Raw genomic sequence first — 19,147 nt, 5'->3', positions numbered from 1 at the left:
TCTCTCAAAATACAACCTGGTAAGGTCATTTGGGTACAAATTAAATTTATTTCATGGAACCATTATGCTATCTAAATATTACCACAGTAAGGTGCCTTACTCAGCCACTGCTTGTGAATGTTGACCAGCTTTCAAATAGTATAGTCCTCGCCGAAGCCAGGCCCATTTTGCCGTTCCAGCACTTGCCCTCTGAGTTACTGTTGTTAGGATAGCTAAGGCAGCTTCCTAATAAGAAAATGTTACTATTAGCCATGCTGAAGATCGTAAGGATAAAGAATACCTATGTCAAGTACACAAATATGTTTTAATTTCCCATTTATTTTTTTAAACTTAACATTGGTATATATCAAACTAGTTTCAATAATAAGTTGTGAGGGACTTAATATCTGCCAATGACAAGAATATTTAGCCAATTTATAAATGGAGGAACAAATCTATTATTTCTACAAAGAATAATAAAAACTAATGATAACTTTCAAATATGTATAAAATTATTTCTACTCATATACTCAGGAAAAGAAAAGCAAAAGTGGTTATTAGACGTACCATATCTTCAAGCTCCACACTTAAGTCAACTGCTGCAGCTCCAGATTCAGCATCAGTGTCATCTAATTCAAAAGCTTTCCTGTAACATCCTCGAGCTCTGTTTTTATCTCCCACTACATCTTTGTAATAATGACCTAAATAGCAGAAAACTTTGCCCATGTATGGATCCAGTCTTGCAGCCTTTTAAATAAATATAGACAACAAAATGTTAAAAGTTATTTTGCATGAGTATCTTTAAAACACAAAGAAAAAATAGAGTATATAGGTTAAAAGAAAAAAATGATTAATACACAATTTTATTAATTATTTAAAACTATGCCAAAACATCTTTTAATGTAAGATTTAAAAGAGACATGAAAGGTGGCCCTCACTGATTACAGAAATTAAACAGAAGTGTCAACTATTATTTCTTTGGCAAAAGAAATGTGAAATTAGAACCATTGTTAAATTAATCAGCTCTTACAGGTCAAGTTAAGAATGTAAGACTTATAGATGTTAAATGCTTAAAAAAAAAAACAAAAAAAACCAATAAGTTAAAAATCTGGACTTAAGTGCCAATAAAATTACAGTGGAAATTATCCCAAAACAGTATTGTTTTTCAAAGATAATTCTTCTCATTTTCTATAACACATACTTCTGAAAATAACATTTATACCTTTTAGTTTTCTCCTTAAAAACCCACAAAACATTCTCACAAAACCTTATTGTAAGAAATGATATACAAAAAGTAGTTAAGCATAGTTTTAAATACCTAACCTACGTGATTCCTATTAATGATTTTAGAAAAAAAATCCACTTCAACTAAGAATCGAATAGTAACACCTGTTTTACCTTCAGAAAGTGGGTAAGAGCCTTTGTTTTATCTTTTCTTGTTTCTTCACCCATGAACCAGTATGTTAACCCAAGCTGGTAATGATATTCAGCAACTTCAGCATCTCTCTCAAATGCTCTCTGAAAACTAAGCACCGAAGGAGAATGAAAAGAAGTATTAAAATAAAATTTAAAAACTTTGTAGATAAATATATAAAATAAAGGAGACTTTTTCTTGGGTAGAAAAATCAAAGTTTAAGTGATTCAAAGATACCAAATCAGAAATGTTAGTTCTTTAGAATTTAGATAATGAGAAAAAATTATTTGTGCTTGAAAAGGAGCAGTGTCCTTTTACCACTATCACATGCTAAGTGTTCAGAGCATATACCAAATACTACATTTATTTACTGAACATTATGATCAACTATCCAAATCTACTGAAGAATTTATAGCTACTATGCTATAACTGAACTATATTTCTTTAAAAATACTATGATTTAAACCTTCAAAGGTCCAAATTATACAAACTTTGACCTTTAAGCCCATTTGGATTTTTTTTTCTAATATTTGTTTTTTAGTTGTAGGTGGACACAATAACCTTTATTTTATTTTTATGTGGTGCTGAGGATTGAACTCTGTCTCACACATGCTAGGAAGCACTCTACTGCGGAGCCACAACCCCAGCCCCCAATTTGAATTTTTGAGAAATACAATAGACTGGATCTTTTGAGAAATAAAATAGACTGGATCTATGAGCAAATATATATTCTTACCATTTTTCTGCTTGTAGATAGTCCTTTTTGGTAAAATGAATCAAAGCCTCAAGGGCATGAACTTCAGCTAGGTCAGGGTAAGAAGAGAGAAGGTCTTCCATAATCTATAAAGCAGATGCCTGTCAATTTCATATCCACATAAAAATGACTTTTAACTTCTAAAAACTGTTTAGTTTAAATTTTAAAACAAAACAAAAAAACTAACCTTTGTAGCTTCATCTAATAAGCCTTTGTTCAGATAAGCCAAGCTTTTGAGAACCAAAAGTCCTGGGATATTATTTGCATCAGAAACCTAGAAAATAATTGTAAATAACTGCTAAAATCTCCTCAACATAACTGCAGCAATATTTGCTTTAATTAAAGAAAGACCATAGTAGAATAAAGACATAGAAGCCCTACTTTCTATCACTATTAACACTTTAATTATTTGTAATAACTTTATGAGGGAAATTTTCAAATACATAACAAAGACTAGTTAATAAACTCACTTCACCCAGCTACAAAAGCCACCTTTTTTCATCTACACATCCACGCACTTTACCTACTCAGATGATTCTACAACAAATCTCAGATAACTTTCCATCTGTGACACTTCACTAACTGGACAAGATATAACTTATCTAAAAGATATATTCATTTTTAAGTGACACAACCACATTATTATCATGCCTAAACAAAACTAAACATGTATCCTTAATATTATCAAATTTCCCAGTTGCCTTATAAAATATTTGAGCAATTTTCCTGTTTTAATCAAATAAGCATACATATATTTCAATTTACTGATAGGTCTCTTAAGTCTCTTTTATCTATGGGGCTACCCTCCATCTTTTTTCTTTCTCCCTTACAATTTAACTGCTGAAAATATGGACTATTTGTCACAGTTTCTCACAGATCTGAAGTTTGCTGAATGTATTCTTATGTTGTTTAATATGCTCTTTGCCCCTGTATTTTAGTAGTTAGATCTAGAAGAAACTTGATCTGATTCTGGGATGATATCCTGCAAGAATACTTCATGTGTGTTTGCATTTGGCTGGCTGGCTAGCTGTCTTTTGTGATATTAACAGCCATTGATCCTTAATGCCTAGATCCACTCATTCATTAGGGATTGCAAAATGGTGACTTTCTTTTCCATCATTCCTTCTTCCTTTATTACATAATACTTTAAGAAGAATTTCTCCTCCTCTCATTAACTGCTTATCCTAAAGAAAAGTTCAGATAGGAAAAGCAAGATAAATGTTTTCTTTCCAATGTGGTCTTTAGCTTCCTCCCAAGATAATATTTCTTGAAGTTGTTCTGTTGATTTTTTTTGTATCAACATGAACAAATGAATTTAAATATTTTGATGTATTTCAATCTACCACAGTTACTAGTGCCCTTTTCATTTGTTTTTTTGTGAAAAAATTTTGGAAAGATCTATTTTATAACACATTCACACAAAACAGATTAAGGCAAGTAGAAAATAAGATACTAGTTCCTTTTTTTTTTTTTTTTTTGCATTACTAGGGAATAAACCCACGGGCACTCTACCATCGATCTATACCCTCTGCCTTTTCATTTCTTATTTTGAGATAGGGTCTTCCTAAATGACCAAGGCTGGCCTCCAACTTGCAATCAACATGCCTCAGCCTCCCAAATCACTGGGATTATAGGCATGCCTCACAATTCCCAACTAAGGTATTAGTTCTTCAAGGATACTGATAACTGCTATAATTTTAAAGAAATTTTATAGTTTTAATGAAATGCAAAGCTCCTTGAAATATACAAAGCAATAATTTTTTTAAAAAATTAAAACCACTTTGGGCCTATAGCTCAGTGATAGAGCACATGTCTAGCATGTGTGAGGCACTGGGTTCGAAGCTCAGCATCATACATAAATAAATGAAATAAAGGTCCATAGACAACTAGAAAAAAAATTTTAAAAACAGAAAAATTAAAACCCTTCAATATAGTAAGTGATATAATTTTAATTTTAGACAAAAAAATAGCTGTTATCTGACAAACTCTATAAAGTGCAATGTTGTGATAATTCATAATTTACCTGTTGTCTTTTTTGCTAGGGAATTTCAAATTGTTTAAACCAAAAACATTAAAAAATCAGTTTCCTTCTTAAAAAATTAATCTTTTTTTGAATGAAACTAACAACATTCCTTATTATGAAATTTAATATTAAAGTCCTCAATTAATCTTGTAATGACCTATAAAACAATTTTGAAGAAAACAATTTAGAATCACAAATTAATAATAATCAAGTAGTGATGACCTTAGAGAACAAAAAGAAGAGAGAATAACAGTTAAAACTAAAGAAAGTGCCTCACAGTCAAAGCACTGGTAAGAATTTAACCAAGAGCAAATAACTTCAGGAGTTTCCAAGTACGTGAATGATTCGTCAAAGTATAGATATGGTGAAGTCATAGCTCTAACTCAAAATGTGTGTTAGTAAATATTTGGTAAGGAGAGATAGTCAGTTGCTTGGGACTAATTAAAGTTTAAGGGAAAAATTGATAAGATTACCTGATTGAGAGAACAAATTGCTTCCTCTGAAGATTCATAATCTGAGAGTTTAATCAAAGCTTCTGCTTTCAAACGAAGACAAAGGTTCTTCTGATAAAGACTGCCTCCAGACACACCATGATTATCTAGGTTCTTCAGAGCTGACAAAATTAAGGACATCTGGATGAAGATAACTACATCAGTTCACTTTTTTTTTTTTTGCTTTTATAAAACAAATTACAGATAAAATAAATCTAACTTTCTAAAGCAATATACATGAGGAATGATTCAAAGGTAAATATAAGTTCTTCCTTGAACTCTTTATAGAAAGATCTGACTTTAAAACAGAACACATATAAATTAAAAACCTCTATCTTCACAAAACATATGATAAAGCCAAAGATCCTGAAACACAACAATGGCTATCTATATTTATTTACATAATAAAGGTTAGACCTTAGCCAAAGCATCTGTAACACACAACAAATTAAGAATACTGGACAGAGAAAAATGAATTAGAGTGGAGCTGGGTGATTTGTTTTTCAACTACAGAAGCAAGGCTTCTAGCCTAGTCAGGAACAGAGAATCACCTTTTATGATTTCCTAGCCCCATACCTCACCTCAAAATTCAGAAAGTCTCCAAGATGCCCAAGACTTCTTATTTATACCAGGGAAATTAAGAATTCATGAAGGTCCTGAACACATATAACACTAGAAACTTCCTTATTATAAAGACAGAGCACCTCCACTCAAACCCCTAAACTGACTAAGTCAAATTCCAAATATGAGAAACCTTAATAAGTATCCATTGCCAGTTTAAAAATAAATAAAACTAGTAGGTATGCATGCAGATTTGGCATTTATTTAATTTCCTTAGGGAAACTGAAATTAGCAACTTAAAAAGCATCCAGATTTTTTTAAGACCATTATCTTTCTCCTTTAAGATGAAAAACACAAACAGCATTGGCTACCCTTATGTGAAAACCTAAGAGATGTCAAGAATACCTTGATTGCATGAAAGAACAGCTTCCTTAGGTCTATGCATTTTGATTTGAACTTCAGAGAGATGATACCATCCAGCTGTGCAGAGAGGGCTTTCCTTTAGCCCTAAAAGGATTAAAAACAATAAATAATAAAACCCATGTTTCCATGACTACTCAGATGAAGGGTACCACTATCTACTATCTAAATCAGACTCCTCCCCTCTTCTTTCTCATGATTGCCCCCAATCATTTTTCTCCACATATTCCTCCATCTCTACTACCACCACTTCAGTTCACATCTCCATCTTTATCCCAGGTCATTGAAAATATCTGACATCCACTCCTATGTATGTACATTAGTCACAATATTTCTAAAAAAATCAGAAAATAAAATTTACCTCATTAAAGGCTTTCTCTGCTTCCCTAATGCCCTCAGGATAATGTACAAACTCTTTAACAAGGTTTGAAAGTTCCCTCTCCAACCTTACTTCCTTCCCTTTTCTGCACCCATACTTCATTCTCAAACCTTGCTGAACTATTAGCAGTTTCAAGAATGAGTTTTCCCTCTTACCTCAGGCTATCTCACAGATACATCTCTTGACCTAAAATGTTCCTCCTGTCCCCTTCATCCACTCATCTTGTTTGTCAGTCAGACCTCAGCTTGAATATAAGCTTATCCAGAATCATCATACATGATAAATCTAAGCTAAAGCTTTCTTAAAACAATGCCCATTTTATAATGCAAACACTGAGACACTAAAAGTTTAACTAACTTTTCCAAGGTCTTGAATTTACTGAGTGGAAGAGTTGGAATTCAAACCTAAGAAGACTCTAGGATATATCAGTACTTTTTTTTTTCCTCATCCATCTTAGATATTTCTTTAAAGCAAGGCTACAAGATTAATGCCTACTGACAAACAATTACAACTCATGTCACATGACACACATTATAAATTTACCTTCTGTTAGATTCCTAACAGCATCTTCATATTTTTTGTCTTGTAATGCTCTAATGCCTAAGCCAATGAGGCCTGGACCACTTTTTGAATTCATTTCCACTAGCTTACAACAATACTGATGTCCCTCATCAGTAAGATTTCCTGGAATTAAAAGAGAAACATTATTAGCGTATATATACCAAGTATCTAAGTACCAAATCCTATATACTTAAATCTCAAAAGTTACCTAACACATCCTTTACCGTATCATGATTCTAGGAATTCAGAACTTAAACTGGGAAATACAAAAATATTAATATTTCATTAAAAAACTATACTTTCTTCTTAAATAGTAGAAACCACTTTCCACAGATACTGAATCTGAAGTCATACTAAAGGGTTTCAAACAAAACACCTATTGCTACTTGCTAGTATGCTAAATTACAGAGCATATAGTTTGCCAAGTCTCTCTTTCCTATTCAGCAGTAACAATTTTAGTTGTTAAATGAAGGAACCCCTGTCAAAGGAGGATATCTTCATCAGTTTCCCCCCTGTGGGCAATAATGAACTGACAAAAACATGACAGCCAGATCCAATGGAATTTTCCAGCATCCTAAAATCAAAAGACAGTGGGCTACTCCTCTGAACATTGAACAAAAACTTGGAACAAAGACATAATATTCCTAAGTATACAAACTCAGCAGAACATTTCCACATTTTTCTAAAACTATATTTTTTCTATGTAATAATTAAGCTTATGTAATAATCATCCGATGCCTACATTTATTTTAAAATTTATTTTGGTAAAACAGTTTAGAAAATATTGACTGCCATTTCCAGAACAGCGTGCGCACGTGCACACACTCACACACACACACACACACACACACACACAGTGATTTGTCTTTAGAATTAATAGTAAATAGCATTCACCACTTCAACAAATTGTTCTATCACATATGGAAGTTCTTAAAATAATTAAGACAGACTATAAAAGCAATAAATACAGGAACAAATAGAAATAATTTATCTGAAAAAATATACGATGCTCTAATATCTACATAAAACATATGCCCTTAAATCATATATGGAACCACTGTTTCAGTCACAGATGTCAAAGGTAAATTATTTGCATAATACCATTTAGTTTATATATTTCAAATTTTTCAAAACCAGATGCACACCAATGTATAATCTGGAATAGGTAACATAATGATTTTTAAGTCCAAATTAGCACCAAAAATAGAATTCATAATGGCTGAAGAATTGACATTTTAGTACTGCTTGGAAAAATAAGAAAACAAATTAGAGCCGGGCACAGTGGTATACAGTCTATAATCCCAGTGGCCCAGAAGGCTGAGGCAGGAGGATTTCAAGTTCAAAGCTAGTCTCAGCAACTTAGCGAGGTTCTTAGCAACTCAGCGAGACCCTGTCTGTAATAAAATATAAAAAAGGGGCTGGTGATGTAGCTCAGTAGTTAAGCACCTTGGGTTCAATCGGAAGGAAGGAAGGAAGGAAGGAAGGCAGGCAGGCAGGCAAATTGGAATTAGTAGTTTGATCACAAAGCCAGTTTAAAAAAAAAAAAAAAACACTTATTATTACGTTTCCAGACATGAATTTCCTCCTGTCAGTATATTCCTCTTATTGCTTCCATAAACATGAACTTAAGGGATAGATATGCCTAGCTCCATACCTTCTATATAAGGCAGTGGCTTTTTCCTTTCTATCCAGTGATTTTACCTAAACTAGACACTGTCTATACCAAATATCAGAATTACATGAAAGACTTGTTAAAAATACAATATGCTGAGCTCCACTCTTACAGCTTCTTATTCAGTTGGTCTGGTGAAAGACATGAGAATTTGCATTTCTAACATTTTCTTAAGTGCTACTGACCCAGAGAGCATACTTTAATAAGAGCCATGAGTCTAGAATATTTTAATATCATATAACACCTTTACTACTAGTTTTAAAACAGATATGCCAAGCCTTTGTTGCACATCTGTAACTAAATGGGAACTTTTAGAGAGTAGAGACTAGCATAGTTTCTTACATGTTGTAGGTACTCATTAAATACGATGATCCTTTAAAAATATCATCATGAATTGATGTTCAAAAAGATTTAATAGGTACTGAGAATTATTAGAGAAACCATTCTAAAAAAGAAAAACAAATAGCTATAAAAATTTTACCTTTGATTCAAATTCTGAGTCAAAACTCTTACTCCATAGAAACATAATTTATGATAGACTACCTTTGCAACATAAACTATATTACAGAAAACACAAGGGATGAAAAGAGGAAAAGTCAATCATGCATCTTTCCTATGATCATCTAAGTACCCAAAACTGCACATGTGGGTAGGTAGTTTCCAAAAGGTGAAATGAACAGGTGCCACTTTTAGAACAGGGCAAATCTTCTTGCCACACATTGCTCACGACAAAAACACTCAGGAGTCACTCCAAGGGAACTGGGCTGCACGAAATAACCACACAAGAAACAGAAACACCTTTTACTTTAGGGATACTCCTCTGACCTTAAGGGTCCGCAGAACATGCTGGCCCCTTTTATTGAGGAAAAGCCATTCAAATGAGGCAAGGGGTCAGGTTTCAAGGGGCTGAGTCTAGCTTCATGATGTCTGCTGTCAGCAGACTGACTGACATCTAGGAAGGCCACACCCAAGGGCAGGTAAGAGAAGGGGACACACAAAGGGCGTTTCCATGGAACATTTTATCCTAAACAGGGCAAAGGGTAATATCACAAAGGAAGACACATTTGGTTGCATTATTGCTACCCTCAAGAGCGGGGCTACTGTCTTCAGCAACTTAAGAGTAGCCAGATCATTGCGGGCGGGGGGGGGGGGGGGGGGGGGGGGGGGGGGGGGGGGAGAGAATGACCATCAGTGCCTCAACCCATCAGGAGAGGAAAAACACTGGTCACATGATGTGACAGTCTCCTACACCTTAAGATATTCCTTTGCTAATGCCTAGAAGCACAATTATAGAAACAAAATGAGATTTCAGGAAACTATATTCATGCTTAACTCTGGTAACATATTCTCTATATATGACCAAGTGGCATTGACAGAAATTATCCATAGTGATCTCAAAAACTAGCAACAGTAATAACAACAATAATGAGTCCTCTTCTCCATATTAATTCTTGTTGAGAATTCTAGCTAAATAAATATGTTTGGGGAGAAAGAAAAGAGAGAAAATAGACATCACTGTTTTTAAATAGTAAAAATTTATTTAACATATGTACTCTTTTTAATGTTTAGAGGATTTGAAGGTTTTATGAGTATCCATAAAACATTGATTTTTTAAAAATTATAAACAAATGAAAGATCTGTAGAATTGAGGAAGGGGAATAGAGGAAGGAGGGAGAGAAAAAGGAAGTACTAGGGACTGAAGTGGAGCAAATTATATTCCATGCATGTAAAATTATGTCAAAATGTACTCCAATTTTATATATAACTACAATGCACTAATAAAAACATTTCAAAAAATAGTTTAACAATATTATTTTTATTTCTCCAAAAGGCAAGCCAGACTTGAAGTTGATGAATACTAAACACCAAGGGTATATAAAGGATGTTCTGAAGGTTGGATGCTATGGTAATACCTACAGAATTCTGTTTCCTGAATTTTACTTAAAAAAAAAAAAAAAAAAAGGTAGAATTTCTTAAAAAACTAATTCATTTCTGACATAACGAAGAAATTGACCACTATTACAGAATTTTTCTTTTAAATAAACCTGGCTTGAGAGAGGAAAAAATTTTAAAGTACGTATGTACGTATGTACATTTCTTTATGTTCACCTGCATTTTCTAATATTTCTAGAGCACAAAACCTTAAAGAAGCTCTTTTCTGCTTGTATTTGAATTTGAAGAACCAAAGTTTCTTATGCTTACTCATTTCAGCAAGAAAGCAAAATTAATCAAAAAGGTCATTTAGCATGAAAGAACATTTCAATAGATGACAACTGTGAAAGCTATTCACCACTTGTTTTATGAAGCTTTACAAACTGACTCAAGCAAGACAAAGGATAATGAAATATATTTGTTTCCAGTGGAAGAGAACCCAATGATTAACTGTAGTGAAGCAAAAAATTCTGTAGATATTGAAATACTCTGGGGGAGGAAGGGCCAGAAATTTGGAGAGTTAAGAGATTTTCAGAAGTTCTTAATTTTCAGAATACATAGTTTGACTTAGAGTAACAATAAAAAGAAAACTATGCCTTCCTACTGCCCTGAATTAACAAACTTTCATCCCTAGAATAATACTTTATCTTAGAATAAACTTGAACTGTACCATTCCAAAAATTCTTGCAACAATTCAGTAGGGAAAGAATTCTCCCTTGATTTTGTTATATGTGTAAATATTTACCTAGTCACTCTTCTCTGCCATGATATAGACCTACTTTCTTTCAATTCTGCAAAATACCCATTCCCAAATCCTCTTTAACAATGATTTTTTTTCATTTAAACCAATACAATTTCTAATAAATTAGAATAATCCCTTTCTCTCTCTCTCTCTCACCCCTCCCCCCCCCCACCCGCCTCCCTCTCTCTCTCTCTCATGGAGCATGTTGTCAGCTACTGCATTCATAAGTAAAATTTTAGGGTATTTGTTAATTTTATTTCTTCTATTATTTTTCAGGCTTTCTGGACTATAAGGGCCATGTTTACCTAACAAATACACGTTAAAGGCACATTCATGGTTGTTGAGAGAGCATTCCATCAGTTTTCAAAACAGAAATTTCAAAATATTCACTGGTACCATTTGGCATGTAAGCAGTCCAAGAATATGGGAACAGTACAAACCATTAATAGCTTAATGAGATTGGAGAGAAAAAGAATGATCACCAGTCATTAATTTCTCCTTAGCAACTATACCAGGAGAAAAAGGAATGGAGGGATGGGTTCCAAAGGTCATACAATAAGGAAAATCATTCCACTTATCTTTAGAACACATTGCATCTTATGTTTAAATATGAAAAAACTGGGTGATTTTGGAATTACGTTTCCTAACAGAGGAAAAATACACACAAAAATCCACACACATGACCCTTATGCTGATACTCTCTTAGCACACCTCATCTTCTTTGGCCTCAATACAGCATTTATAATGTCCAGAAGCCCTTTCCTCTTGAAATGCTCCTGCAGGTGACACTACTACAATTATTCTCCTACCCCTCTAAAAATTTATTATCCCCTTCTCACAATTCTTCCTCCTGGCCTTAAATGCAGCAAGTTAAATTTCTGAGTTATTTTTCTTCTTATACCTGCTAACTAACCACTTGTTCCTATTTTTCTCCATCATTATAATCTAAGTTCCACTTCAATTACTTTGATTTAAAGACAGTCTTAATAATTAGGTCTCAATTATAAAATTAGTTGCTTAGTCTGTCATGACAGACCTTAGTAATCTCCTTTTTCAACTGCTCTTTCCTTCTATTTTGCTTCCCATCTTGGTCTCCCACCTTCCCCTCTGTTCTCTTCTCCCTTTCTCTGTCCTTTTCCTTTCTCTTCAAATCAGCTGGCATTGCCCAGATCAGCCTTTTTCCCTTAGGTTTCTCTGATGTTATCTACTCCAATTCACTTTTACTTAGACAAAAGATGTTTCCATTTTCCAACCTACGTGTCTAGCTTTGTTATTGATCTCACATCTCTCACTAACTTACCTTTCATACAAACCATCATTCCATAGTGAGTCAACTTTTCAGGAAAATTGAAAGTTAAAATTGACTTTTCCTTTCTTTTACCTCTAAGAATCACTTTCTTTCTTTTTTTTCATTCATGGGTTCCTTTCTATGACTCCCTTTTGTGCTCTGAGTTCATTCATTGCTATTATCAATCTACTTGCTCTAGTTTATCTTCTATACAACCTATTCTGTACACCATGTTAGCTTAAGACCTTATACTTCATCAATTAACTCCCGATGATACTGTTTTCTCAAGGTACTAAAAAATACTCTTGCAAGTCTACTACTGTTATTTCCTTCCTTTTATGTCCAGAAATACAGAAACTGTATCTTACATATTGTAAGCACTAAAATATTTGTTGATTGATACAAACATCACTCCCACACAATCACATAGCTCTAGGACACACAAGATAATAAGGAAGAAATTACCTGATTCAATTAAATGCAAACAGAGCACTTCTAATGGATACTGTATGGTGGGATAGATGTTTATCATTCCTTCACAAGCCTTCTTCAACCTAGCAGTCTCATGAGGAAACTTGAAAATACAAAAGCAAAATAAACTAAACTCCAATAGTAGTAAAATGCATTTGTGAACACTTTCCTGATTAGAAATAAAACTCACTTTAAAGATTTTTTAAAAATTTACTTACTTTCGATAAACACTGAATGAAATGCCTATACAGTACTTGATGATCTTCACTAGGAATCTTATCTGATAAGCCCAGGGCATTCTCGAATGCAGTTAAAAGCTGAAACAAACAAAAAAAGTATTCATGTATAAACTTAAATGACAAATGTGATAAACAGTTGAATGTATAAGACTCCCGTATACAAACTTCAAGTAGCTGCAAAACAAAAAAAACAAAAGTACATACAAATTTTAGAATATATTTTAACTCTAACTGGCCAGCAGACTACACTAAACTAATAAATGATAACTATAATTTAATAACATTTTTAATTAAATTAAATTAAACATTCTTCCATTCTTTGCTGTCTCCTACAAAGAAATCAACCAGAGCAGTCTTATATGCTAGTATAGCTGTTATTGTTCACATCATTTTGAAACCATCTCTTCTGAAATCATTAACATATTCTTTGGAACATCTCCAGTAGTAGCAAATCTTCAACCTTTAAAAAACAACTGTGGGGAGGTGGGCAGGGGATATACCTCAGTTGACAGAGTTCTTGCCTTGAATGCACAAGACCCTGGATTTAATCCCCAGCATCACAAAAAAAAAAAAAAAAAAAAATAGAAATTGTGGGGCTGGGATTGTGGCTCAGTGATAAGAGCACTTACCTGGCACATGTGAGGCACTGGGTTTGATCCTCAGCACCATATAAAAATAAATAAACAAAATGAAGGTATTTTGTCCATCTACAACTAGAAAACTTTTAAAAATTTTTAAAAACTGTATATAGCACTTTGCTTCTGGCAAAAGAGATAAGACTGAACCGTAATGAAATAATTTCTTATAAAGTATTATCTGACTTTGAAGAAAATTCCAAGAGGCCTTTTAAATAAGTCTTGCTCAAGAACAGCAATACTAAAACCCAAGGCAAGCACTTTAAAACACTTTATAATCATTTATATTGGTTATATAAGTTCTACATCTTTTAATAAATATTTTATGACTTAATTTACTAATGAAGTTTACCACCTCAAATTTTATTTGGTAAATATGATACAAAGTCTTCATGAATAAGTAAAATTTCAGTGCTCTGAAAAAGTTAATGATCTTAACAAAAATGAAGATTAACTAAAAGTTAAAGCTAATGGTTTTTCAAAAAAAATAATGAAATTATTCTAAATAGAAAATGATGACTTTTTTGTGAACACTCTTAACTCAAGGTGAAAATAACCCCTCTCCTAACCTTTGAATCTATTTTTAATAGCCAGAAATTCTTTTTTTATTTATTTATTTTTATTTGTTTTAATTGGATATGATTGGATTGGATATGATCACTGCATGCTATGCACATATGTGAAAAGATCACACTGAACACAAGTTATATGTGTTAATGTATAAAAAGTACAAGTATAATTGAAGCTGGAGATGTAGAGGCTGCTCCTAACATCACAAAGCACTAGGTTTCTTCCCTAGCACACACAAAAAAAGAAACAACCAAATAAACATACTGGCAGGCAGACAACAGCTGGGCACAGTGGTAAATGCCAAAAGTCTCAGCTACTTGGAAGGGCTAAGGCAGTGAGATCACTTGATCCTAGGAGTTCAGAGACAGTCTGGTCAACATAGCATAACAATTAATTATCTTTTATGGAAGAGTACAGTACATACAAATCAAAAAGACATTTTGTTTTGATATGTGCTTAGATATTCTGGTACCTTATATTATTCTAAGAAAAATACTGAAGCCATATTATAAAGGTGTGATTTAAGAGAAGCTGGTAAGCTATTTCTTTCTTTCATCACTACTCAATTTCTTCTACAACTGCACCTATGCACAGATTAACCACCATTATCACGTAGGGTTTGGATCTTAAATGATCCCAAAGGCCATGTATTAAAATCTTATTTGCCAACTTATGGCACTTTTGGAAATGGAGGAAAATTTAGGAAACAGGACCTAATCAAAGAGGTTAGGTCAATGGGGATGCCTTCAAAGGGTATATCAGGACCATGGTCCCTTCTTTTCCCTCTTTTCTTCCTGGCCACCATGGAGTAAGCAGTTTTGCTCCACCATGTACTCCCCACCATGATGTTCTGTCTTGCCATAGGCCCAAAGCAATGCAGCTAGCTGACCAGGAACTGTAATCTCTAGAAGAGTAACCCAAAAATAAATAAATAAATAAATAAGACTTTTCTCCTTTTAACTTGATTTTCTCATATATTTTGTCTTAGTAATGGAGAGCTAACAAACCACACAAAAATAGAGAAAGATCTTATTCTTACATTTTATCCTTAGATCTTAGGACACTACCTAACACACATACTCAATAAATATTTTCTGAATAAAGAAACAAATTAATGAGTGAACAAATAAGCAAACACAAGGAAATGAATTTTCTATTCCATACAGAGTCTGTAACTTATATTAAAAATTCCATTTGGTTTAAAAATTCCATTCAAATACATGAATAAATTGAGTAGCTATTTATTATAATAAGAAATTAGGCTGACTTTTAGACTCACAAACAAAAAAAGTATTACAGAGATATTTTCCAAGTATGGTGCAATAATCAATATTTTTTACAGAAAAAAAATTCTTTTTTTTTTAATTACTTGAAAATCTGCTCCCTAAAAAGGAGTATTATTCAGGTATAAATTCTCTAACTAGTTAAGTTGTTAATTCTCAAAGTAATTCAGTACTCAGTTCATAAGTTCATACCTTCAAAGTACAATTTTTAGAAATTAAAAAAAAAAAATTTTTACAGTTTTTCCCCTAGGGCATAAAGTTATTGATTTATTGTGAATTCTTATAAATACAAGGGAAGGAAATTCTAATGCTATTGAGTACCAATTCCACTCCCTCCAGACTTCATGAGACTGCAGGCCAATAATGTTAACTTTATCAGGAAGAGCCCCTATGAATGTAAAATTACACTTACAAAATACCTCATCTGACAGACAGTATTATCCTATATATTCATTATGTTTCCATTTTCTAAATTAAATTAAAGGATTAATTTTCATGATACAAACTGTGAAGAATAAATAAGTTAATACCAATTGCTGGGTTTCATTATTCTGATCTTCCATACTCTCAGCCAGCAACTGAGTCAATTTCCTCCATAGCTGATGAAGCTCCTGGTTGTCTGCACCTTCTTCTTGCCGTGTCTTTATCAATCTGTGCCATGTTCGAGCCACCTATTAAAAAGGAGATTTAAAATGATTGTTATCTTAAATACATAAAAAAAAAAATAAATGACAAATGAAAAATGCAAAATCTGGAAATAAAGAAAAAATACTTCTTATATCCACTAATATACAAAAACAGCGTAAGCAAAGAATTCCATCTATTATGAAACCTATAAAATATATGCTGATTGGGCAAATCCACAGAGTACTTCCATCAGAAATATGATGTGAGATACCAGAGCAGATACAAAACTGATGACCACGGTTCCCAACACCTATAGCTTAAATCATCAGCTACAGAGACACCACAGTGGTCACCAAGTTCCACAGATGACACTTTTAGTTATTTAATTTATAACTCACCCTGTTTCAAAAAGATCTAGAAGTTATGATACCTTAAATTTGAATTGTTTATAATTGCCAAAGCATTGTAATTTACCTCTTAAAGTCTTATGATATCATACCACATATTAATTTTTAATTTTTACTTAGACAAAATGATAGCTTTCTTCTAACAATAGTTTTTATTAAAAGATGTCTAAGACATTAGAAAACCATTAACCAACCTCTAGGTGTTTCTTTTCTTGGTAATAGAGATCCACAAGTTTCTTACAGACATCACACCACTTCTGTTTGTCAACACTTAGATCAAAAACAACAGAAAATGACTTTTTAATCTGATAATGAAAATAATCAAGAACTTAAAGCACTAAAAATTAAAATATCTCAATAATATTATCAGGTACTATTTTATTGAAAAATACCACAATAAAATTTTGTAAAAAGAGTCTTTTGTTAAAAAAATTTAAGAAATGTCATTTTTCATTATATTGACTAAAAGTAATACCAAAATTCTCAAATTAGTCAATCTTCTTACTAGGAATGTTTTGATCCTATTTTAATCATAATCAAGAGATTGTATTATAAACATTTGAAAGAAAAATGCTTCCCAAATCCCAGTAAATGCTTGGCATACTTCTATATAATTTTTAATCAGTTTACTCTAATTCAAGCTTATAAAAAAATATAGTCATTCCCTATATATTCATTACCTTTCATAAAGATCCAGGAGTTTTTGGTAAACACCCGGTAAGTCATCCTTAGCATTTATGTGATTACACTTCTCATACAAGCTTGCTAAACCCTAAAAAAGAAATAGTAGCAATTATTTTTATCTAAACATCCGATATTCCTACATTCATTTATTTTGCTAAATAATGTGATAACCTCTAAATATTATTTGCAATAAAATATTACCATATTTTACACATGAAATGATATGTGTGGAATTTGCCTCCAAATAACTGGGAGTGGGAGAAAGCAGATGAAAGGACAGGTTTGAAAAAATACTGATGTGGGTGGATTTTTGTTGAATCTGAATGAAGGGCATAAAGAGGTTCATTATTCCATTCTCTTCACTTTTCAAAATGTATTTTAAAGTGCTTCACAATAAAAAAAAAATTTCAATGAGGTAAAAAACATGGCACTACTTTTTAAAAATGATTCAGTATGTTTTGAAACAGCTTTATTGAGATATCATTTATATGGAAAAATAATTTAAGATATACAGTCTGATGTTTTTGATATATGTACACATTGTAAAATAAGCACCACAATCAAGCTAAATAATGTATTCATTAACTATGTAGTTACCCTTTTGTGTATTATGTACAGGTGAGAAGATTTAATTTTAGATGTGTTTTGAATGACACTACTTCTATGATACAAATTGAAAAAATATTCAAGTAGTTTGTGAAATTTTTCACTTTTGCTTCAAATGCAGCCATTTCTCTAAGGGTATACCAGGTACCCTCACCCAAGTTCTTATTCATCTGAACCTGAAACAAGTTCATACTTACCAGAGCCTACTGCTTCCTATTAATTAGCTTCAAAGATGTAATTGACACATGAAACAAATTCATTAAATATGAAAAAGTTAGAGAATCCAACTAAAAAACATTAAGATTGACACGAATAAAGAATTTAACTTGGACTTTAAGAGAGGGAAATGAGAATTTGACATTATTTTATTTTTAGAAAACATTTATATACAATTCTTTTCCCCCTGGTAAGCATAAAGAATATTCTAGATATCTTTTTAATGTACCTATAATTATGTTAAAGATTTATATAGTCGATCAACTTGGGTCCTTGCTTTCAGAAATAGTCCATTAGGTAGAATGTTAAATAGTGATACATAGTATTCTTTAGCAACACTTTTTTTAAAAAACTAATTATAGGCTTAAAAGACCAGTAAATTTAATTTTTTTCTTATATGGGGCAAAAAGACGTTTAAATGTTTAACATTGTCATTTATACTTTGAAAAATACAAAAACAAATTATTTCCCATGTTATAGGGGAAAAAAACATGTCTACATACCTGCCAAGCTAGTAATTGGTTTGGTTCTAGTTCAGCAGCTTTCTTATAGGCACCTTGGGCCTGATCAGGTTGTTCTAGCTCTGCTGCAGCAACACCAATAAAAACCCAGGCATTGTAGTTATTTTTCTCTTGTTTTAAGACTGTCTGATTAAAAACAAAATTAAAAGAAAGTCATTTTATTTTTGAAACTATTGAACAAACAACAACAAAGTAACAGTCTATTAAAAATCAGGAAATCTGCATCTATCACTAACAGAGAGGCCTGGAATGCTATTTAATCTCTCTAGTTTCAGTTTCCTCAGGGAACTGAACTGCATTAGTGATTGTAAAGGGTTTGGAATATGAGGGATAGATAGATAGATAGATAGAGAAAATTTGGGGGGTGGGGTGATACCAGAGATTGAACTCAGAGGCGCTTAACCACATAGCTACATCTCCAGCCCCTTTTGTATTTACTTTAAGATAGGATCTCACTGAGTTGCTTAGGGCCTCGCTAAGTTGCTGAGGCTGGCTTTGAACTCACATCTCCCACCTTCAGCCTCCTGAACTGCTAAGATTACAGGTATGCGCCAACATGCCCAGCTGAAGTATATATTTTTAAAGCTGCCCAAGTGATCCTGATGCCTCCATCAAATGCCCCCTCCTACTCTTTGAGAATACTGGGTAAGTATAAAACAGCTTGAAGTAGAA

General features: G+C 32.7%; 1 protein-coding gene across 2 annotated transcripts in view; it reads right to left on the bottom strand.

Annotated features, from left to right (window-relative positions):
• The window catches only part of Skic3 (SKI3 subunit of superkiller complex), a 101,676-nt gene that overhangs the window by 69,306 nt on the left and 13,223 nt on the right, over nt 1–19,147 (bottom strand). For both annotated transcript variants that reach the window (XM_027927745.2, XM_071612400.1), the window contains 14 exons: nt 18,458–18,601; nt 17,129–17,220; nt 16,643–16,718; nt 15,945–16,085; nt 12,906–13,004; nt 12,682–12,790; nt 6,565–6,705; nt 5,628–5,729; nt 4,644–4,783; nt 2,335–2,421; nt 2,130–2,233; nt 1,378–1,504; nt 547–726; nt 101–225 (listed from right to left, as the gene is read on the bottom strand). In XM_027927745.2, coding sequence (XP_027783546.2) covers nt 101–225; nt 547–726; nt 1,378–1,504; nt 2,130–2,233; nt 2,335–2,421; nt 4,644–4,783; nt 5,628–5,729; nt 6,565–6,705; nt 12,682–12,790; nt 12,906–13,004; nt 15,945–16,085; nt 16,643–16,718; nt 17,129–17,220; nt 18,458–18,601 — 1,667 coding nt within the window. The remainder of the gene's footprint in view (nt 1–100; nt 226–546; nt 727–1,377; nt 1,505–2,129; nt 2,234–2,334; nt 2,422–4,643; nt 4,784–5,627; nt 5,730–6,564; nt 6,706–12,681; nt 12,791–12,905; nt 13,005–15,944; nt 16,086–16,642; nt 16,719–17,128; nt 17,221–18,457; nt 18,602–19,147) is intronic.

This window comes from Marmota flaviventris, chromosome 5, assembly GCF_047511675.1.
Source record: "Marmota flaviventris isolate mMarFla1 chromosome 5, mMarFla1.hap1, whole genome shotgun sequence".
NCBI classification, from domain to species: domain Eukaryota; kingdom Metazoa; phylum Chordata; class Mammalia; order Rodentia; family Sciuridae; genus Marmota; species Marmota flaviventris.
The sequence above is the reverse complement of the archived record's forward strand: the minus strand, read 5'-3'. Positions and strand labels throughout refer to the sequence as shown.